General features: G+C 37.5%; 2 protein-coding genes across 6 annotated transcripts in view; both read right to left on the bottom strand.

The window, feature by feature from the left end:
- Window positions 1–25000, bottom strand: part of brwd1 (bromodomain and WD repeat domain containing 1) — a 1114832-nt gene that overhangs the window by 803673 nt on the left and 286159 nt on the right. The gene's annotated exons all lie outside the window — the stretch shown is intronic.
- The window catches only part of wdr62 (WD repeat domain 62), a 58455-nt gene that overhangs the window by 4176 nt on the left and 29279 nt on the right, over window positions 1–25000 (bottom strand). Inside the window, exons 19-30 of one of the 5 annotated variants that reach the window (XM_073923207.1) lie at window positions 24638–24760; window positions 23342–23472; window positions 21848–21909; window positions 20315–20587; window positions 14757–14911; window positions 12616–12737; window positions 12388–12507; window positions 9293–9404; window positions 9024–9102; window positions 5213–5267; window positions 4339–4416; window positions 686–1390 (exon numbers count right to left, since the gene is read on the bottom strand). In XM_073923207.1, coding sequence (XP_073779308.1) covers window positions 686–1390; window positions 4339–4416; window positions 5213–5267; window positions 9024–9102; window positions 9293–9404; window positions 12388–12507; window positions 12616–12737; window positions 14757–14911; window positions 20315–20587; window positions 21848–21909; window positions 23342–23472; window positions 24638–24760 — 2015 coding nt within the window. 5 annotated transcript variants of the gene reach the window in all.

Genomic DNA, 25000 nt, shown 5'->3' on the forward strand with positions numbered 1-25000 from the left:
TGGTTTAAACACGAAAAGTGAGCAGCTGTAGAAGTGAAAAGTGAAAGTACCCACCACCATTATGTCGGCACCAGACCTGGTTGAAACCATGTTTGAAACCCAGTCAAAAAGCGTAATACAGAGACCGAATCAAAGCGCATCAAATAATTGGTAATTAAAAGGGGAAAAAAGAAAACTAGAATAAATATATGTTTTTATGTTAGACACACATCTGATGCTTTTATTTGCAGCAGCTCAACGTCCACAACTCCACGCATTGGGTTAAATTAGGCTGTTCAGTCTCCGTGTTCAGTGCTTTACTTCCACTGTATCTGTTCAGCTGAGGGAACGGAACCAACCCTGTGATGTCAGACACAGCGATATTGAAAAATGGCTGCGCTCTATGTCGAAAATTTATAGTAAAACATGCTGTCTTCAGGTAAATGCTTACATTAATCGAGTTTGTAATATATTTTACATTAAAGTGGACATCAATTTACAAAATAATGTAAACTTGACTGAGTGCTTCATTTCCCCTTTAAGTCATACAACAGCCACCTTGTGTCAGGCTGCTAATAAGCCTGTTGGGCTTTAATCTGCAATAAAATTCACCTGAATGTACAGTATCCCTTATGTAATATACTCTGTATACCCAAGACAAACTCTGTTTCAAACAAAGTGAGGCATTTGTGTGTATTTAACCTACCCGTTTCCTCTGGAATGCTGTTGTTATCTGCAGAATCTTGATTGTTCTGAGATACTGCGTTGGTCATTGGAGAACTCACAGACGTCTGGTCAGATCTCACTGACTGCAGGTCTACAAACACAGTATCACTGGTTTGCCTGACCATGGGGCTCCTGGCAAACATCCCGGCCCCTGTAGAGAGCCTGTCTGAAGGGGCCAAACTCTGCTCAATGTTTGAGATTTGCTTGCGACTTTCTTTCCCCAGTGACCTCATCTCTGTGGGCGTCACTAAAGCCTGGCGCCGTGGAGAATCGTGATGTTCGACCTTCCCTCGGCGGCTCTTCAGTGACACAGGTGACAAACTGGCACGATTGTGGCCAATGAGGTCCAGTCGAAGAGATGCCCGGGCACTGTGGTTTCCCAGGACAGGAGACTGATGAAGCGGTGCAGACGAAACCACAGGAGAGGATGGTGGGATCATGTTCTCTTTGCTGTGCTCGACATTTGGTAAGGCGTTTAGTGGCGTTTCCTCCGATATACAGAGGTTGAGACTCTCCACGGAGTTGCTTTGGTTTATTTTAGCACGGGAGCTTGCGGTGGGACCCATGTAGCTTTGGCGGGAGCGCGTAACAGATGCGTCACATGAGTTGCTGGTAGACTTGTTGCTGAGAACGCCTGGAGCACTAGTGGTACTTTGAGTCGTGGACTGATTTTTGTTTGTGATTTCTGAAGAAAAAAGAAAGTTTAATATACATTAACAGTTTACCTATACCAATACCTAAGGGCCTACTCACACTAAGCTACCCGAACCGTGCCCAGGCCCGTTTCCTGGATCGTTTGAGAAGTGTGAATGCTCTGAATTGGGCTTAGGCATGGTTCGCTTGGCCGGCCCTGGCCCGGTTGCAGGAGGTGTGCCTGAGAGCGGTTCACTTGGGCTTTGGCGCTGTACGTTTGTGTGTGAGAGCAAAACATGCCTGAGTCCGAAAGTGAAAGAGAGACGTGACTTTTAAGGGACTGTCTGAAACGGATTTATTCATCTTTCTTACTGTTCAATGAACGCAAACTGTCGTAGCTTATTAAAGACACAAACCCCTCACAGCACGACAGCCAACCTCCTAATTCATGCAGCACGAAGACTTTGATTATTTATGAGCGTCAAAAGGGGCTGATCTGTTCGGCGAAATATTTGTCTGCGTGTCACCGCATCCCTAAGGTCTAAAGCGATATAACTGAAGAAATCTCAACTGTGCCAAGCGAAAGCGCTTACTGAAAAGAGCATCATCGATGACGCAAGCGTGCCCAGGCCCGATTGTAATGTGAGTGCGGGCCATCAAGGGAGACTGGATGGAGGACAAGCGTGCTTTGGCCCAGTTCAAGTACATAGTGTGAGTACGCCCTTAATTAGTTTAGAAGCAGGTAGTTCAAACCCCATATTCACAACCAGGAAAACAAAAACCAAGAGGTGTACAAATTAAACAGAGCAAATTGAGCCTGAAAGCACCAAGGCTGCATCCAACAATCACAGATTAAATAGGCACATCATTTGAACAAGTATTTACTTTGCATTAAAATAAGTATGCTGTATTTAAAATAAGAGGTAATAATACATAATTATATTGAAACATGAGGTTTGAGGTTTTCGCTTTGGTATGCATTGCAAACTGAACAATTTGCTGTGGTTATTTGGAAAAACAATTGTAAAACAAAGAGCCTTAAATGTGCAAAACATTCTCAGTGCCATTGCTCTCAAGGCAACCCAAATGACATACAGTGAACACAGACAATGTGAAGTCTGCCCTTTCCAAACTGCTCCAGTGAGGTATACGCAGGATAGGTTCAATGTCCTGTAACATTAAAAATGACATTGGATGGTTTTTTTTATTTATTTTTTTTTTTTACTTTTTTTTTGTGTTTACTTAAGTTTCTGCGATCTGCTAGCTCAGACAAGTTGAAAAAAACATGCAGCTTGTTTTTTTAACTGTCAGTGTATGTATGTGCCATAATTGTCCAGTGTGAATTCCGTGCCAGTTTATACATAACCAGATAGTTCTTCACACGTGCCCAACTCCAAGCAAACTATGGACTCCTTCCACCCCTTTTTGTAAACCCGGTGATGGCCCGGTGCAATCTAAGCTATGGTGAAGTGATGAGTGTGTGCTGTGTTGGTTTAGCTCGGAGGTCCCCAAACTCAGTCCTGAAGGGCCGGTGTCCTACAGAGTTTAGTTCCAACCCCAATTAAGCACCTGAACCAGCTAATTAAGCTCTTTCCAGGTATATTAGAAACGTCCAGGCAGGTGTGGTAAAGATGGTTGGAGCTAAACTATGTAGGACATCGGCCCTCCAGGTTTGGGCATCCCCGGTTTAGATCCTCAAGAATGGATTGGTACCACAGGAGCTGCATCTCATTAGCATTTAACGAGATATTAAGAGAAACAGCTTTCTGTGACCTGAGGTGTTTTTGACTATTCATTAAAACCCTATAGAATGATATACGTTTGTGTAAAACAGGCATCCGATGTCACCTTTAATGGGATTATACAACATGCTTAGTAAGGGCTCACACACAATAACCTTTTTTTGCTTAGCTGAAAACACCATGGGCCTCATGTATCAACGCTGCGTCCGCACAAAAACTTTGCGTACGCCAGGTTTCACGCTCAGAATCGCTGACGTTTGGGTTTACTAACGATGAACTGAACATGGGAATGTGCGCAGCTCCACGCCAGCTTCATGGCTGGCGTACGCACATTTTTTGTGCGTGTCTGTTTTATTTCCATTGGTGACTCCTAGAGGAAGTTGTGTTAAATTCCTCTCTACAAAGCGTCTTTGAGCCGTGCAATGGCAACTGTATGAGACGGGTTCATCTAGCAGGTATATAAGGTTTCCATACCATACAGTTGACCAGCTAAACATTAAAGCGCAATTTGCAGTGATCGCTGGTTTTCCCAATGTAATCTGAGCTATCTACTGCACACACATTGCTATAAAGACACTATCTGAAGATGAATTTACATTCGTGAATCAGAAACATTTCCATTCAATAAATGTGCAAATAAAATATGATGCACAAACTTATTAATGATTCCTACTTGTCTTTCTCATGATAAATAGTTGGCAAAAACTGATATGTAGCAGGGAGGAAAAAAGAATGACTTTATCAGACGCTGTATTCAAACCGAGTTCATGCTCGAACGTGTCAATACATGACATGAGTTTTACGAGCTGCGCCACTGAGACTGTTAAAGGTGCTACAACGTTTTACACCTATAAACCACACTATTTCTCATTTAACTCTACAGTGCAATGTTCAGACCCAACTGTGTTAATTTTTTTTCTGCGTCTGCACATTTACAGCTTTGTGCGTACGCAATGTTTTAGTATGATTTCCACGCAAGTCTTCGTACATGAGGCCCCAGACCTTCTAGAATGACTTCGCTGTGAGCACCTGAGACTGCTTTTGCAGCACTGCATTTAATAATTCTTCTATTTGCTTTATCGAAAACATACCAAAATATGATCACACCAAACTGTGAATTGGATAAGAAAGTAATTTTTTCTGCTTATTACAAAAAATGTGTAATTTCAGATGCAGCCCAAGACACCCTTGTGAAATGTTTGTAATTTGGTGATTTGAGAAGCCCAGAGACAGGGTAAATCAACACTCTCTCACAGACCTCCCAATGCATTTTTCCAGCGTAACAAGGAAGGGTTTGAGCTTCTCCGAGAAGACATTGAGGAGCGTCTCTTGATAACTAAAGGACAAGATTTCAGCAAAATTTCATTTTAAAACTCCAGAAAATCTAATATTGTCTTATTAATCATCATTTCTGAGAAGAAAAAATTATCCAGTGTTAATTTGTGCAACATGAACTATGATATTTCCCACACACTGCAAGAGTTACGCAAAACCTTTGCACCATTAATGTTAAATCCTCCATATTTCCAGTGCGCTGGCAACTCTTGTCATATCAGAAGCTTATTAGATTATTATACAGAGCAGGTTGAATATATATTATTATATATTATACGGAGCAGGAGATTAAAATGTACAATGTCAGTCTCAATTCCACTGAACACTTCAGATCAATGTGCTCATCTATGCAATTGTAAACAGACACTGGAATGCTACTTTGTAATAAAAACAGAATATCTAGTTCCAGTTATTTAACAGTGCAAAGCTGCTTGCCTTAAAACAATCTATTATATATTATAAACTCTATTTATACGTTTTGTGGCATGACTGGAGTGCCAAACTGCAAAGCTTGTGAAAACTATTTGCAGGAACAGATCATATCCTTCTCCTCTTAACTTCTGTTGTCACTACATTTTTAATGTGTTTTTGTGTGTGCCATTGAAAATAAAGTGTGCAGAACATATTTAGATATGTGACTGGTGTCAAGGTGTTTGCTAATATTAGATCGCTGCAAAAGTGTTTCAAACTTAGTGTTACTTTTAAGCGAATAATGGGAAAAAACGTTCATCAGACACATATCAGATCATTTCTCACACTAGGGTAAAATGCTTTCTAGGTACTGTAACCGGACATACCAGTCTTCTCTTTCTCCTCGACGCTTCCACTGTTTGAAAGATGCTTGGGCTTTTCCTTAGAAGAAAAAGAACAGAAAAATATATATAGATAATTAATACAGAACATTTCACGTGTGGTCAACGCAGCTCAGTTGTACTTGCTTGATGTGGTCCAGCAGACCTCAATGGTTCTCAAACATCTAGCAAAGTTTCCATGGCGAATATAGAAACCATGACGTATCGATGTCTATACAAATAAAGATCTTAAATGCATCTGTACGTAAAAAAAGTTTTATTCACTGAACAGAGATGACTTTTAAAAAAAGTCAGTGAGCAAAATGTTTGGTTTAGAATCAATCACACAAGAGTGAGTGAATGATGGGATTTTTCACTTTTAGGTAAAAAAAAAAAAAAAAAAAAAACATTTCAAGGAGTTATGAAATCTGGAAATCTTGTTTAACATTAAATGTCAAAAGGTTGCACGTTGTCGAAAACAATGACAACGCACATTATTTTAAACAACATGGAAGTGGATAACTGACTTGTGTATTCATAAATATAAATTGTAAAAAAAAAGCTTGGTGTACTTATTATATTTTTGTTTATTCATTCATTTATTTTCTTGTCGGCTTAGTCCCTTTATTAATCCGGGGTCGCACCAGCGGAATGAACCGCCAACTTATCCAGCAATTTTTTACACAGCGGATGCCCTTCCAGCCGCAACCCATCTCTGTGAAAAAATTTTGTTTAAATAATAGTAAACGAAGTTACATTTACAATCCTACACAATGATTTTCTAAACAGACAGGGGAAATGTCCTTAAAAAAATTAAAATAAAAACTAAAACAAAAACTGATATATGCATATATCATGTCAAACATGCATGTAACAATTTACCTTCCTTGTACAAGTTATTATTATTTTGAGAAAATTTTACATTTAAAAAAAACAAAAAACAAAAAAGGACATTAGGACACGAAGGACATTTTCCATGTCCATTTAGAAAATCATTGTGTAAAATTGTAATCAGCATTATTAAGAGAAAAAAAGCAACAACAAAAAAAACTTTTTAAAAGAACGATTTTAATTTGTTTTAATAATTGTTTATTTAATTATTGACCATTTGTCTGTACACTCTGGCATATGTTGTTTATTATTAAATAGTTCATTTTTTTTCTTTGTTGTAAAAAAAAATGGCTGCAGAACTGTTTTTAAGTGGGAAATGTCCAAAATATGACATGACACACTGATGTTCAGTCGAAATTGTGATCGATACTAGGGCTACACAAGATTGAAAAAAAACTGACATTGCAATAGTCTGTTTTTAAATATTTCCCAAATTATATTTAATAGAGCAAGGACATGTTCACAGTATGTCTGATAATATTTTGTTTTCTGGAGAAAGTCTTGTTTGTTTTATTTTGGCTAGAATAAAAGCAGTTTTTAAATTTAACACAATTTTCAGGACAAAATTATTAGCCCCTTAAAGCTATTTATTTTTCAATGGTCTACAGAACAAACCATCGTTATACAATAGGGATGTAACGGTATCAGAATTTCACGGTATGGTAATACCTCGGTATGAATGTCACGGTACGGTATTTATTGAATCATTTACAGGAAAAAACAAAACTTATGAAAATACTCCAAAAAGGTGCCAAAAGTGTCAATGACATACAAATTAGTCATCTATCTGTAAGCTTTGAAACAGGAACTTCAATTTTAATAACAAAAAATTATTAAACCATGTAAAAAAATTAAGTTTCAATTTAGTATTGTTGAAAACTCATCACATTCAACATTTAATCACTCACTCACTTAGATAGAGATGGGTTTAAAGGAAAATTATCATATAAATATAATCTGGTAAAAGCTGGTATCTCTGGGTATTTACAATGTCCCCTGCAACAGAAAAAAAAACCTCTCATTTGGGACTGAGGTTTCTGGGACAAGAGAGATATGACTTGGCCCAGGTTGACAGCAGTGGGGAACGTTGTGCATTGTCTTTCCCCCACTTGAGAGGACAAACCATGAGTGAGATAGAGATCTCATGTCTGCATCAATCTGAACAGTGTGCTGTGTTTCTGCAGTCCCCATGACTGATTATTAGTCCTATTCCCCAACTTGCAGGCACGTGCACACATAGGGCTCAACCTGTGCAGTGCACATGCCCTTTTTAGTCTTGGATAGAAAGTTCCCTTCCAAAATCATCAATGTGCCCCCGCAACACGACATACCCTCCGTCCCGCTTTACAGTACGCGCGCGACAACACAGCTGATCAGAACGCGCGCGACAACACAGCTGATCAGAACGCGCGCGACAACACAGCTGATCAGAACGCGCGCGACAACACAGCTGATAAGAACGCGCGCGACAACACAGCTGATAAGAACTCGCGCGACAACACAGCTGATAAGAACGCGCGCGACAACACAGCTGATAAGAACGCGTGCGACAACACAGCTGATCAGAACGCGCGCGACAACACAGCTGATCAGAACTCGCGCGACAACACAGCTGATAAGAACTCGCGCGACAACACAGCTGATAAGAACTCGCGCGACAACACAGCTGATAAGAACTCGCGCGACAACACAGCTGATAAGAACTCGCGCGACAACACAGCTGATAAGAACTCGCGCGACAACACAGCTGATAAGAACTCGCGCGACAACACAGCTGATAAGAACTCGCGCGACAACACAGCTGATCAGAACTTGCGCGACAACACCGCTATTCAGTACGCGTGCGGCGACAACACCTGCTTTAGGGTTTTCCAGCTCTTTTTCATCCCCGCTTCTAGCAGCACACTCCATTTCCGCATTACTGGATCTCTAGCGACAACAGACCGCAAGGGATTATGGCCAAGCCTGGGCTGATGGGAATTGTAGTTTTCGCTACCTCCCGTTCGCTTCATTCGCCTGAGCAAATTTTCTCAGAAGACCTATAGTTTTACCGAGTCATGCGACTACGGTAATATCGAAAAAAATTAATATTGCGGTATGACAGTATTTACAATACCGTTACATCCCTAATATACAATAATTCGCCTAATTACCCTAACGTGCCTAGTTAACCTAATTAACTTAGTTAAGCCTTTAAATGTCACATTAAGCTGTATAGAAGTGTCTTGATAAATATCTAGTCAAATATTATTTACTGTCATCATGGCAAAGAGAAAATAAATCAGTTATTATAAATGAGTTATTAAAACTATTATGTTTAGAAATGTGTTGAAAAAAATCTGCTCTCCATTAAACAGAAATTGGGGAAAAAAATAAACGGGAGCTAATAATTCAGGGGGGGTTAATAATTCTGACTTCTACTGTATAGAAATTTTCCAGGATGACTCGGTTTGGAAAGAATTCCTAATTTTACATTGATTGGGATGATTTTTCTAGGAAAGTGCATCTGCATAAAAATATATATTCAAAAACATTCAAAACAAAACAAAAAGCACATAATAAAAAAAAAATAGAACAAAGATCAAAAAATTAAATGGCAGATTTTATCATTGGTGTTCAAATGGTTTAAATTCACTTGAAATTGCTTGACAATGTGATATTCTGAGGCCCTAATCAGTACTAAAATAACACCAGACAAAATCTGCAGACTTTGTTAGCTATTTATGTGCAGAGTTTAACCAAAATATGCAGATTTATGTGCAATGTTTTTGGTAGTCTAGTAACTAAAACATGAAAAATCCAATTAGATCCATTTGTTTGGTAAACAAAGCAAGTCTCTCATATAATGCCTACTAATAACAACTGGGATCCTGTTGTATACATGTCATTCAGAGTACATAGCATTGACGAAAGTGAAGCTTCTTACCATGGTTTGGTCCAGGGTTTGGCTGTCAGTGGACTCATCAGGTATACTGGACAGGCATGCTGCAGGCCGACAAGCAGCACTGCTGAAAAAGCAGATGAAAACATTTCACTATATCATCTACACCGACAAACACTAAAACAAGAATTACACAGCTGCTTCTAATTCCATTGTTATCTAAAAGGGGTAGGAGAAACTAAAAATACCCATTGCTCAATTTCATTATTTGATCAAAAGGGTCACGATGTGGGAAAAAGCTGATGTTGACTCACCGGAAACGGCTCTGAAAGCGGGAGAGGAAGCGTGTAGAGATGCTGAGACGAGGATTGAGGAAGTTGCTCTCTGTCGTGGGCTGCAGACTGCTCAAGTCAGTGTTGAACTTTTCTGCAAGAGAGTTTCCACAGAGGTTTAGTAGAGAAATAAGCATTTCACCATCACCTTAAGGATAAAACACACTACAATGTAATTTTACCACACTAAGCATCATACAACTGCTGATTAGTTACAGAGGAAAGCTGGGTGTCAAACACTAATCGACTAACGCTCGCCTCAAATTTTAAGATTTTGGCCACAATTTAGTTTGTTTGTTTTTAATGTCATACCAGAGTCTATGACTATTATCATGGCCAGAAAAAGTACACCACAAATATAAATTATATTAAGGTTTCACAATTTAATTATGCTAAAATCACTAAAACTACATTTGGATTAACAGTGAACGGAGATGAAAAGAGTGAACTGAACAAAAGAAGTTTCTCACAAAATTGAAGACAACACAATTGAATAGCGCAGAGGTCACCAACCTTTTGGAAACTGAGAGCTACGTCTTGGGTAGCGATTAGTGTGAAGGGCTACCAGTTATTAAATAACACATTTTTCTTAATTTACTTTTTAATTATATGTTATTATTAATAATTAATAATATTCATCTATGTGAAGACATTAATCATGTTAATGATTTCTCACAGTAGTAATCAACAATGACTTAAGTTAGATAAATATCAATATGCAACACTTCATTTGTCTAAATTTTTTTTTTAAGTTTTTTATTATATAACTTAAAGTAATTTTCAAATTTACACCAATGCAAGTGTGATTATGATGATTATGATGCAATTCATTCATATGTGGTGCTCTGGTTCGCTATTTTTAGAACAGGCCAGAGGGCAACTCATGTGAACCTGGTGGGCTACCTGGTGCCCACGGGCACCATGTTGGTGACCCCTGGAATAGCGCATGCTTGATTGCCAAAACGCTGATATTTACAAATATAACATGTAGGAGGATCTTCTACATCATCAAAAATCATCTGATCCCACAGGTTGGTTTATTTGACCGACATCAAGACTACTTTTATAAAGTTTGTTTCCAATATGTAAATCCCGTTCTTTTTTGCCATTCGTTACTAACAGATACAGTGAACACAACATATGTTGTTTTTTGATCAAAGGAGGTTCCACAATTTGGTCATCTGAGATACATGTGGGAAATCCTAAGCTAATCCTAGACTAAAGTCAGTGGTTTTTAATAATTGATCTCTTTCAGATGCTTTCCTGCAGTTGCAGCTACAACAATCATCAAATCCAATAAGAGATCTGAACCAAATGATGCAATCAGCACGACATCTTCAAACCAATTTGGGGAAAAGGCTAAAACGGTTTATTTTTCTTCAGTTTTTTTGTTAAGTGTAAAATGAAAACTTCAGATGGTTTGTGTTTGCTGTGGGGTATCGTTTCAGAACACAGGTTACTGAATGTTTCACAGGTCGATAGGTTTGGGTATTATTAGTATTTTATCGACACCAATTACAATTTAGATTTTTTTTGTCAGTGCCAGTTTTGTTTCCAATGTAGTAAAAAAAACAAAAAAAGGAAAAACTGTATTAAACGACTTTATGCATTAACTAATTAAATTTTAAATGTCTTTTATTTCTGATCTATAAGCCCTACACACTTGATTCTGCTTTAGTTTTATCATGTATATATGCTTTTGTTTGCTAAAAAAAAAAAAAAAAAAAATATATATATATATATATATATATATATATATATATATATATATATATATATATATATATATATATGTATGCGAAAGATCAGGAATTGATTAAGCAAAAAAAATTACAAGATTATCATCTAACGCGGGACTAAATTAACTTATAATAATAAAATTGTTAAAAGCACATTAAAGACTTAACAGATGAAGTAAAACAATTCACAAAGCTGTGTCTAATAAAGAACAGGCGCTGTTGACAGGCGCTGCATGAGCTGCTGTTTAAAGCAGATTTCAAAAATCTAATTTGCAGTCGAATATAGGTTTGTTTTGAAAAAAAACAACAAAAACAAAGATTAAACATAACAGGACTGGTATGAGAAAATTAATTTTTCTTTGGACTCGAATACAAAATCTTTGATTAATCAATGATGCAGGCAAATTGGAGCTTAATCCTGCAGGGCACCGACCTCCAGGAACAAGATTGGTGACCCCTGGTATAGTCTAACAAGCCTTAAGTATAAAGGAATATTAACAACAATGTGAGTTGGGCTTTCTAAAATTGTCTTACATAAAACCTCTGAGTATACTCCGATTGGGTGCAAGTAATTAATTATTAACTAAGGGTACTTTCACACCTGTGAATCGATTCAGTTGTTACGAAACAGAGATTAAAATTGTTACATTGTTGCTCTTTGCTCTTGGAGCGGTTCGCTTTCACACTGCAAAGTTTCTAAACGGACCAAAAGAGCTAAAACAAGTCACGTGCGAGTAAACTCTCCTTACATTTGTCAGTGTCAGGGTTTATTTTGCAGCGTCCCGCTCAGCTGTCAGGAGAGGTGGTGGTTTGGTGGTGATTCACAGGGAGCGCGCGACGTGTCTGAGGAGAGACGCGGTGGGGAGGGGTGAGAAGGGTGCGCGACGATGACTATTTGAGGACCGGGAGGGAGACGCGAGATTACCAGGAGATCATCACTCGTTTGCAGGCATCCGGAGACTCGCGAAACTTCCCACCCTACTCATAATTCTCTCTTCATATAGCCGTATGCCTATTACATATCCATAAAACACTGTGATATAAGCGTGCTCGGATCGGAAAGCTTTCTCACTGCAATCGAACCGCTCCAGGGTTTGTTTCAATCGAGCAGAGACCACCTCATTCAAGCGATCTCAGAGCGATTACTTTGGCGCGGAACAGAGCGCGATTGCCCTGTTCACATATGCCAAACGAACCGCGCTAACTGGGCAAACGAGACGCGTTCCGAAACAAAAGTGTAGGTGTGAAAGCACCCTAAGTAACAAACCAAAGTTACTATGCAAGTATCTAAGTAGCAAACTAACTAACGAAATAGAGCTGGAAACAAACATCTTCTACCATTTGTGGCCACACCCAGAGTGTCGAAATGCTGGCGAAGCAGAGTTCCAGATTCTTCTTCATCCTCTTCAACTCCTGAGCTTCCCGTAGAGCTCACCTGACTGAGGGAATCTGTGTCCTCTAAAATAAATAAGCAAAAAAAACGATACAATCAAATTAGGGTGAACTTTTAACTCTTCAGGTTGTTTCATACTCTACAAATGCTTCAAACTGTGTGCTGTAACTCACGGTCATGCGGCTGGTCACTATGAGATTCTGGACTTTCAGCAGAGCAAGCACTATCTGGACTTAACTCCTCTTCATCAGGATCACCAGCAGTGCCCTCACACAGAGCTTTAACATCAAACTCCCTGCCGGGAAGACAAAGAGCAAGATTAATAAATCAGTGATGCTGAATACAAGTCACATTTATAGAGCAATGTCCACCTTTCTATGGGTCCAGATCTAAAGTATGTAAAGAACACACTTATCCTTATTGACCTTATTCTTGACGTACAAACAGTCTTCTGGTCTCATTTACTTCCATTGGTTTAGAGAGGTTAAAAACCTTGTTATGATGCTTGATGTTGCAAACTGACATTTATTATATTATTCTATTTTTTTTGTATAGTCAGAAACACACTTGTTTGTAGAGCAAGTAGTTTGACCGTTTTCTGCAATTTATTATTACGTGTGATTAGAGCTGTGAACCTACACTAGTCTCACGGTTCGGTTACGATTATCATGCCATCGATTCGGTTCAATTCAATATTTCGGTGCATCGATGGTGCTTTTCATACACAGTTTTATATTTTCGTCACAGCAGCAGTTCTTGTAATAAAATGTATGAATATATGTATATTTATATATTATTTGTAATACAATTTTGTCATTTAATACAGTCAGATATAAAACCTGTAACTTTAAACAAAACGAGCATTAAGCAAATAATATAAACTAACTTAAATATCCAGCTCAATTTCTGATCCTTGTCTAGTTCTCTTACACCTCTTTAATTGGTCATACCCTCAACAAAAACGGTTGTGATTGGCTCTTGAACGCTGCGATCTTCACAGATGAGTGACACTGATAAGCGGCAGGCGGCAGTGGCGATCTCACAGATGATGTATGATAGACACGGAGAAAACTCTGCAGACACGCGCTCGTTTCTTTATCCACAAGTAATGCTGTAAAACAGCCGAGAGGAGAAGAAAAGCCACGCCAGCAGGTCAAATGGGCCACTGTGTGTGTGTGTGTGTGTGAGAGAGAGAGAGAGAGAGAGAGAGAGAGAGCGAGAGAAAGAGAAATGGAGTACTTTCATTCTCTCGATCTCAGTGAAATAGGGGGTTTTGTTGTATATGTCAGTGAAAGACTGATCCAGCAAACACACACAGTGAAATTGTGCACAGTTTATGAGTTTTAAGTAGTTAGAGCGTTGTAAATACTCGCGCTCACCTCCCTCGCGACAAAGCGCATATGAGGTAAATGACGTCAGTGATAACCGCTTATGATTATTACTGACCGAATTACCGAATTGTCTGCATCTGCATCGCGGTCGAAACGATTCATTTTGACACCCCTACTTGTGATTTTTCGCATAGGAATCTGAAGTACTAAAATGAAGTCGAAAAACAAAAAACATTAAAAAAATTTTTTAAATGAGAGCATAATTCAATCTTCAGATTAATTCAGCACAACCACCACAAAAACAAACTGTACCTCCAATCAACTGAACTCAAATCAACCATGGGGTGTTGGTGAAACTCACTTTATGCAACTACGCAACTTTGGTATACCTCAGGGCTGAATGCTTGGTCCCTTTCTTTCTTGAGTGTACACCACAACAGCTTTCATTACTATTTAAATAATTATGTTTATAACCGGACTGATTGCTCAGGGATAAAACTACACAACTTAACAAACATAAAAACATCAATATAAATGGACATAGTTGAGGTAAAATGAAAGTAAATTAAAAGGATTGGTGTGGATCTGAAATAATTGCAGCATACAAAATAAGCATGCTTAAAGGGACAGTAGTCTTCATTTACTCGCCCTTTGCTTCTTCCAAATCTGCTTGAGTTTCTTTATTACAGGTTTTTAGCTTTCTTCAAAAGTTCATATTTTTGTTCAACAGAATGAAGAATCACTTGATAAAGGGAGAGATCACCCACTAATGAACGTTTACTCGCTGTTTAATTCAGACGAACTGAAACCAATTCAAAACTGAAGTTACACATCAATATACATTTCTAATATGTCCTGGCATTTTCCAATATTAAACAAATTCTTGTGTTGCTGGTTAAGCATCTGCTAAGTGAATTAATGTAAACAATCTTGGCCTCTAAATAAAAAAGGAACCAGGCCAGATATCATTATAAGAAGTTTACCCTTCACCAGTGGACAGAGCTGTGCTGTTAGCAGGATATAAAATATATCCGGTCTTTTCTGAGGAGCTGAGCTCTGGATTGAAGTTCTCCTCTCCATGTGGAAACTGCAGAAATTCTGGCCCGTGGAGTGAAGAGCTAAAGCCATCTCTGGAACTCTGCAAATAAATAAACAAACACTTTCAGATACGATACCAGATGACCATGTGGTTACAATAATTGGGGCTTGTTCAGACAAGCCTCACTTCCTCATAGTAGGAGTTCTAAATTTAATGTTGTTGTTGGCCTCCATTAACAATTCAAAAATACTTTCTGCATTGGCTGTGCTGGAATCTCGTGCTCCCCTGACCGAAGGTTTAACATAGTAATAAGAAAGGAGTGAGCAAGATCATAATGACTGCCTCTAGCAATTTCTTTCTGATATTTGGTCACTAGAAGAAATACAAGACTAACTAGACACATTCACTCTTGATGAGTTGATTAAATGATACAACAAGCACCAACAAAGTGCATGTAAATTTATAAATTGCTCAAAAAAAGGAATCTTCATTAAATTGATGAGTTTGAGTTGAGTCCAACAGAGAATGAGGACAGTAACATCAAGAAATTATTGGTATGCCTCAGGTCTAGGTGGTCGTCCGTCTTTTCTTTTTAGTGTACACAGCTATTTTTATAATATTAAACCAACAACAAAATGAACTGCATTTCCGGAACAATTTCATTATTGTAAATTACATATTGATGTTTATGCTTACACATAAGTCTGGTTCAACAATACATAAAACTATACAACAATTGGAGCACACAAATTCTTTATTTTTGAAATTTAAGACACTTAAGTTTAATGATTTGGTTAAATTTAAAACGGCAACGTTTTAATAGGGTCACGAAGTACCAAAACACTTTTTTTTGGAAAGCTGAAAGTCATATACATGTCCCACGTTGCTAAAAACTTTATTAGGACACACATATTTTACAAAAAAAAAGTTAAAAATCGGTTGTTTTTCCCTTATTTCGAGCAAATTCGTTCTTACGTTTGAAAAGAAATTTTGAAGCTGCGTCACAGCGATTCGATCCTTGTGTAAATTGCAGCATGAAGACTGGAGGTCTGTACTGGGGGGGTACAATGTCACGTTTTTGAGCTTTGAGCAAATTCATGAGAAACACTTCTGAGTGTTTCCAGACCATCAATCAGCGCACTATTTTGTGAATGACGTGCAACTTCTTTTATATGCATGACATAGCTTCGAAAAAGCTGTTTTTAACTGTTACAGTGTTCAGAGAGACGCCAAGTTGTGCTGTCAACCGTAATTAAAACAAGTGAAAGAAGAAGAATTTTTCAGAGACATGGGTCGTCAGTGTTGTGTTTGTATATGTGCCATATGTGTATATGTGTATATGTGTGTGTGTATATTCCCCGCTATGAGAGCGCAGCTGGCGTGTGGACTCGTGTGTGGATTACGCTATAAATGCTGCTCTCCGAATGTAAACATGTAAACACCTTAATAAAACTATTATTGTTGTGTAGGACTTTTGCCGAATTTTGTGACAGGATAGACTATACACACAAGCAACTTACAGAGTCTTTGCATCTACTAAGAAATGCGGAGAGTTTTTTCTATCTCCCATACGGCATGCGGCAGGGCTCGAAATTGCGACAGTTTTGGTCGCATATGCGCCTAAAATTTCATCTATGCTACCTCAAAATATATTTGGGAGCATTTGTGCGACTGCATAAATTTGGTGCCGTGCGACCAGTTTTCATTACAAAATGTTCACCCCACACGCAGAACGCATCTTAGCATCTGACACCCCAAACGCAGCACTCATGCATAGTTTAAAACAGTTGTCATGTCAACTAGCTGCAGGAAAAAGTGCGCAATGCTTGCCCCGCCTTCAAGCTCTTCTGATTGGTCCACTGCTCTAGCACTGAATGAGAACGGATTGGGTAATATCAGCTGTCAATCACTCAGTCGATGCCTTTCTTTAGATGACAGGGAGTGCTACAACCACGAACATGTAAAGCACTAAAAATGAGAGAATGAAAACAACACTGACAGATTTAATTTTAGAAAACATGCAAGTTTAAAATAATGGTACCTCTGATCAGTGATCAAGCGCTGAATGTTATGTGAGCATTTACACTTTTCGAAGAGTGGATAAAAAAAATTCCAGTGTTTAAAGTCCACTATGAAAATGGTTAAAGCATTCATCATAAAGCCGGTGTGATGGAGTTTGCAGGTAACACATTCGCAAAATCTACACATTAGGCGTGAGAGGTTCTGTTTAATCCTTCATTTAATCGTCAGGATGCTGTCAGCTGCGCAGGTGGCAGCTATATGTAAAACGTAACACCACGTATACCATCGCAAAAAGGCTTGCATTCATCAAGATAAATCTAATATTGCAGCTCATTAAAAAAACTGTATTGCTATTAAGATGACGGTAACACTTTACAATAAGGTTCATTAGGTTCAATGCATTTTCTAACATGAACTAATCATGAACACTTGTACAGCATTTATTAATCATAACTGAACTTTTACTAATGCATTATTAACATCCAAGTCCATGCTTGTTAACATTAGTTAATGCACCATGAGTTAGCATGAACTAACAATGAACAACTGTATTTTCATTAACTAACATTAAATAACATGAACAAATACTGTAGTAAATGTATTGTTCATTGTGTGTTCATGTTAGTAAATGCATTAATTAACATTAACTAATGAACCTTATTGTAAATTGTGACCAGTGAGAACAGCAAAGTTATTATCGTTAACTAAGTTTCATTCATGTCAAGCAGTGCGTGCAGGGCCAGTGGGTGCATGCGGATGTCGTTTTGTTTGTTTGTTTGATTGTTTAGTGCTGATTTCAAATGCAGTAAATCGGTTAATATAACATTAAAACTTGTAACGGTGCTTATAATAGGTGGGTGCGACTAAATTTTGGCTGGTACTCCTAACTTTTTAAAGTTGGGAGCACCAGTGCTAATTCAGTTTAGCACGGACTCTGTTTATATTAAACTCTGCTTGGAGCTCGCCATCATGGATTAAGACATCCTTAAAGGCAGTTTAAGTTATATATTGATTGATCATTATTCTGGTTTATGGTTTAATAGACAAGTAACACTGTAGTTTATATAATAGAAGGAAGTTACTTTTACCCTTGACTAAATTTTAATATACTTAACGTATATTAAGACAATGTTAGCATTTAATTGTTGGGTATAATTGACAAATTTAGATTTTTTCCCCCTGTTTTTACCTTCTAGGTTTAAATTGGGGTGGGATCACTTGTGGTAACAGGACAGAGTACTTCAATGACATGTCAGTAATAGTACCGTTTCCTGCTTGCATTTTGAGCGTTGCCGAGTGGATTATTGAACACTGCTGATTGGCCATTGTATTCATGTGCTCAACAGATATGACTGTGATTGGCATTAATATTCATTGGCTTGAAAGAGCATTTACAACAAAACTGCAATGTTTGCAAATTGATCCCTCAGTAGATTGTACTGTACTCAGACGATAACAGAGACAACATTCAAACACTTCGATGATGAGGACCTTTGTCCCTTAAAAGTAGGAACGTGTGACTACATTTTTTAAATCTAAAATTAAGCATTTCTTCATGTTTTTTATCCATTGCTCGCTCACTTCCTTGTCCCTGCTTTGCTTCAGTCCCTTACCTTCTGCTCACAGCTTTTCACACCAATTTAAGTAGCATTTTCTTAAATTCTGAGGTACATTTGAAAGGAGATAGGGGAGTGGGGAGGTTTATCAACATCAAAACTTCTAGTCAAATAATAAGGACATTACAATATTGCATTTAAGGCAAAATTATTCGCTTTGAGAAATATTTATAAAAAAAATCATTAAAGTACTGTTTAATAGAGTGTTTTTTTTTAGCATTTTCAAACAATAGTTATAATAACCAATTTCTACAAATCGATTTATTTATTATTTGCCATAATGACAGTACATAAGATTTTACTAAACATTTTTCAAGATACTAGTATTCAGCTAAAAGTGCAATTTATCTAGAAGCTTATTTAAGTTAATTAGGTTAGCTTAAAGTCACTGAAACCAATCAAAAGTAACGCCCCATTCACACGGGGCTTCAGCGTCAACGCTTGACTGAAGGCATGTGTGAAGTTGGGGCGAATGAAATTCAGTCAGCAATAGTCCACTGTCTAGCTGGTGTATTTGCATACAGCGATCTGATTGGCTGACGCTTCCGTTGGCGCTTGAAAAGTTGAGCTACGGATCCACAATGCAGTTCGGAAACGCCTAATGTCACCCATTCAAAGTGAATGGGAAGCATTGACACTGACGCCCCGTGTGAATGAGGCGTAATAGGGGGCTAATAATATTGAGGGGGCTAATAATATTGAATTGTGTCAAAAATGTTAAAACCTGCTTCTTTTTCCAAACAAACTGAAAAAAACAAAACTGAAAAAACGCCCGTCTTTTCTCCAGACAAAAAAAAAACAAAAAACTGGAAAACGTCCTTGCTCTGTTAAATATAACTTGAGAAATATTTTTTTAATAATTAATTTCACAGGAAAATCAATTTTACCTTCAAATGTGTATGTGTTGTTGGTGTGACATGGTATAACATTTTTGTCTTCCAAGGAGCTCTTGTTATGAAAAATGGTCTGACTGTCTCAAGCATATTGCAATAAATTATGGCTCTTATATATGAAAAGAAAATTGTAAAAATTATTAATAAATACCTCAGGCCTAATTTTACCAGTGGCTATTTCAGTAAATGGCAATCATTTCTTTTCCATCCATACATCTCTAAAAACATAGGAACTTAATACATTTGGTAACTAAAAACCATGTCCTCTGGCATGACACTGCATAAAAATATAATAAAACAATAACTCCCACTCTAACATTAAACTGAAGGACTTTTTGAATCACTACTAATTTTAAATCAAGCACCTTTGTACTTCTCACCCCAGCACGTTTATTGTACTTAATATTTAACTTGCACTTATTATTTGCATTGTCAAATTCAGAGTGATGACATTTTGAATGCGTCATTTTAAAAATTCAATATTAGTATTATCCTAATGCGATTCCTAAAATATTGATCAAATGTGCATTATTTCTCACAGTTCCTGTACAAGACTTTTATTTAAGAATTTTAAAGTTAAGAATTTCTTAGTGTTTTTCATTCAGTCTTTTTAAAGCAGCACAGAAGAATTGTATGATGTGGAATAACACCATAAACCTTAAATACAAGCACCTTTAAGGAGCTGTGTTTGTTTTTAGGTATTTTCCAGGCCTTGAATTTTAATGTCTGAATTTCAAGTACTTTCAAGGGTGGGAACCCTGTTAAATGGATTGGTTTTCTATTTCTAAAGTAAGTTCGGAAACCAAACACTTATTTTAATGGATTTAAGTGTTTAATAAAGCAGTTCTCTTTTAATTAACCAACAACTATTGGCTATATTCACTGAGAAAAAGGCTAATAATATTTATTTTCAGAGGGTGTACTCATTTATGCTGAGCACTATATATTAAAAACTAGTAGGTCAAACTTACACCACATATCTTTTCCTCCTCCTCCTCCTCCTCTCCATCTTCAAGATCTTCATCCAGCAGGCTGTCCAGGCTCTGCGGGTGAAAGCGAGGGTCTTCCTCCAGCTCTTCCTCCCCCATGACTCTGCTGGGAGTGTGTGAGAGAGGAAGCTGATTGCTCTTCATTTCCAGCACTGTGCGGATAGCGAGTGGATCTGACTGCACTGCCCAGCGTCCCTGGGGCTGGTACTGAACTCTATTAGCGGCGCCGGTACCATCTTTTTCACCTTCTCCACCCTGAAAAATTCAGGTGATCCATTCGGCATTAAAGAACGCATAATTAAAGAATGGAAAATGGTATTTTACTGTAAAGGGGACCCATTATGCACATTTTTACAAGATTTTTAAAATAACTCTGATGACCCTAGAGTGTGTAAAGTTTCAGCTTAAAATACCTCACAAACAACGCTTGACTCTTTAAAACTGCCCCTTTTAGGCTTTGATCTTAATCATGCCATTTTAGAGACTGTCGCTCTAGATTCACATGTGATTTCCCTCCCAGCTCTCTTTTCAGAAGGCGGAGCTTCAAACACCTGTGCCAGCATAGTGGCAGATTTAAAAACAAGACTAATATCATATGCTAATGAAAAAGATATAGTCACTAATGGGCGGGGCTGTCCGCTTCTAATGCTGCATTTACGCCAGACGCGGAAGAGCCAAGCACAGGTGATTTACATGTTGAAGACACAAATAGCAGCAAGATACGTGCAAATGAGGCGTTTTGCGAGAATGAAGCGGCACAAGTTGAGCGTTTTGCGCGGGTTGATGCGCTTAATGCGCGCATCGCTCGAGTTCGAAAATCTAAACTTCAGCGGACATTCGCGCCACGCTATCTAATCAGGAGCTTGCTCTTGTGGAGGCGCAATTATGACGTAGCACCTGTTGCTGGTGTCCCGGGGAACAATCCTCCTGCTGACATAGACAATAGTTCATCAAACTGGGCTCGGCTCAGTCAGAAGCACTGCTAAAAGCTTCCATCATCCAGGTTCAGTTTCTGGAAGAGTTGATGAACTTGCAGGGCTGGATGCACCTCTGAAAGGATCTAGTGGATTTAGACACGGCTCCAAACAAATCGACACTGTTTTTCAGCCTTCTTGAAGCACATAAACAGTTATTCTCTCTAGAAAATAGATGTTAGCCATTTAGCAACGAAGCTAAAGTCATCGGGCAGACAGAAGCCCCGCCCACGAAGTGAATCCATGTCAATTGCTCAGTAAATTTGACGCGTAAACAAAATGGATTTGACGCAGAAATGAAGCGAGTAAACTCAAATGTTCACACGTCTATTTACGCGTGAATAGCACGATTTATCTGCAGTAACTGCGTCTGGTGTGAATACAGCATTATGACACATACAAAGACAGAATGTCAAATTGTTTCTATAAACTGTTTTTATAAAGTGTAAAAAAAAATTAAATGAAGCTGGTTATAATCATAGATTGTTGCCACAAAACTTTGATTAAACCCCTTATAAAAGTGATTTTGGAACATACATACCAGTCTGCGGACCCACATTGGCATTTTGCCATTGGTTTGGAGCACCACAGAATCCAAAGATGCTAAAACAGAAAAGTAAAAGTCCATTTTTTTCAGCGCACATTTTTTTTCTGTGTAGTTATTCAGAACTAGCTTTCAAAGTGACATTTGAGTTACAATTTCTTTCAGCTGATGTCTGTCATTTCATGTATGGAATCAGCACATTTCCTTGCTTATTACAGAGGAGTGTCTTGTGTTTACACTGGAACATGTGTTCAGGATATAGAAATGTAAATTTCAGGAAGTATAATAAAAAAAACTGCCATTGAACACAATTAATAAAAATTTGACCAAATGTTTTTTGAAAGAAGTAGATTTACATTTAAGCACTTTGAAGTGTAAATTATAACACGCTAGGTTGTTTAGCTTTAAACATTTAATAAAAGTAAAGAAATAAAAACAATAAACTTATAATAAAGTTGTAATATGAGGGTTATATAAGTTTTTATAATAAACCAAATGTAACAAATACATTTTAGGATGTTTTACTTTGCCACATATAAAACACAGACGCTTTGTAATAAAAACACAGAAATGTTTGTCCCGTCCAAATCAAGCGGCAACCTCCCGCTCTCCCTCGGTAAGCCAATTCAGAAGTAACTGAAACTGCAATTCATCGAAATTCTGCTAGTCCTTTTGGACTTATTTCTTACAATTATCAGATGATATGGGATGCTGTGTGCACTTAATTGTGCTCACAAACCATTCACGTGGCCTCCATTTCCCAGGTGAGTGAAACTATATACTTATATACCATCTCTTTAAATGTTTTTGTTTTATTTAAGATTATTTATATTTTTTAGAGCAGTAATGCACTCCAGAATTTGACAGATTGATTAGCTGTAGGCTCTAGAACAGTCATCTGAAGCGTTGTACTACAGTGTTATGCTGGATTTCATCAACAGTCTTGCATTTACTAACACAGACTATATCTGAAGTGTTTGGAAGTAATTATTGTTTTCCTCCTGTAGAAAAAGATCATAAGAACAATGCTTAGTGGCCTAATGTGTGTACACTGTTTTTAAAAAGCCTAAACACTTTACTGATATAGTGTACAACCAAGCACGTGGTCAGAACACAAACGAGTCGCAGGTAAAGAAGTATTAAGCATTTCTCCCAAAGTAAAGTCTGTCTAAGCCAGATCCAAGCAAAATACCAGCAGGTGTCTGTAGCTTCGCTCACTTTCCGCCTTTTTGCCCTTGTTTGGTATCCCGCCGCGTATGCGATGACGCGCGAACAAATGGGGACGGTTGGCCGCGCCTGCTTGTGGTTTCTTTTGTACTGTTCAGAAACCTATGGGTGACGTCACGGATACTACGTCTATATATTTAAGTCTATGGTCCGAATCCATACATGTTGTCAGCCGAAAAGAATTGTAACCCAAACATCTTTTAAAAAAAATCAGTCCCATAAAAAAATAAAATAAATAAACACCAAAGAGATCAAATAACCCACCATCTGTAGAGTCGAGTCTATCAGGGGTTCTGCAGTCCTCCAAACCGTCTTCAGGGTTTACTTCAGCCATCAAGCCATCCTCCTCCATATGGGTCAGTGCATTACAGGGCACGGTGATGTAGGTCTCTCGTCTGTCAAATTGGAAAAATAAAACATTTGATTTCATGCCATATAAGGAAAAATGAGTCAAACACTTCTTTTTATTTTTTAAACTGAATCAATAAGCTAGGATTAGGATGTAAGGAAGGAACAATGTTCAGGCAAGAAACAACTACTAGGGTTCAAAAAAAAAACTATTTGCCTTTATGTTGGCCAATTTAAGTACATGCATACATACATGCATGTGTACATAATCACATGTTAAACTTTGATATATTTATGGTAAGAATCCTGCAAAATCTCTTCATGGAACTTTATTTTCGACTTTATTTTTTAATAAGAAAAAAAAATAATAATAATAATAACTTACACATACAATGTATTGTTGGCCATTCCTACGAATATACCAGTGCAACTAAAGACTGTTGTTGTGGTTTATAAAGACCTTTAAATCCATTTTAGTCCTAAACACACACACACACACACACAAACACACACACACACACACACACACACACACACACACACACACACTTCTTGCCTCTTCTAATAAAAATGTCTAAATGTTCTAAAATCGTTAAAAAAAATAATAATAATAATTGAAAAACAATGAATAAATGTAAAAAAGCAAGCATTCATGAGCAAAGTTCTGACAATCAAATTCAATTTAAAACATTTAGAACATCTAAACATTATTTGTAAATGGAAAACATATGTGGAGGATATTCCTCTGCCAAACGTTTACCTATTTAAAACATTTGCATCAAAATCTGCATTTGTCTACTGGTGTAAACTTAAATCCACAAGCCATGTTCATTTGAGAATATCATAAACACATGTAAGAATCATAAACATTTTTTCACAAAGTTTAATAATAAAAAATAAATAAAAGTACTGCTGCGATCTATAAATTTGAATCTCAATTTATTTTTAATTCATACCCAATTTCCACCTATTATTTAAACATGCTAATAGAATTCACTTTTGCCATGGTCTATTGTCATCAATGTGGGAGAGTTCACACAGAAGAGAAATCACCAAGCAGCTTTTTACAAACATAACTCGACAACTTCTAGGTTCCCAATCCACACAGGTTCCACTGGAAATTACTAATGCAGCAAAATGTGCACAAATGACAAACATCAACTAGTTGTCAAAAACCCTACTCTAGACATGAGCTAGCAGACAGAGCTCTACCTGATGACTTCTTGTTTTGTGGGAGCCCGCTGGAGCCTCAGGCCTGCTTGCTGCTTCCTCTCTGCCAACCTCTTCCTCATGGAGTTGGTCATCTGAGAGTCCAGCCGCCACACAAACACGCAGCTGGATATACGTAAAGAGAAAGACAGAGAGAGAGATTAAATACTAATAATAGTTATAATAATAATAACAATAATAATAATAATAATAATAATAATAATAGTTATAATAATAATACTAATACTAATACTAATAATAATAATAATAATATTAGTAATATCAAAAATAGTAGTAGTGGTAGTAGTAGTAATAATAATAATAATAATATAATAACAATATTAATAATGATTATAATAAACAACA

The sequence above is a fragment of the Danio rerio genome, chromosome 15 (assembly GCF_049306965.1).
Source record: "Danio rerio strain Tuebingen ecotype United States chromosome 15, GRCz12tu, whole genome shotgun sequence".
NCBI classification, from domain to species: Eukaryota; Metazoa; Chordata; class Actinopteri; order Cypriniformes; family Danionidae; genus Danio; species Danio rerio.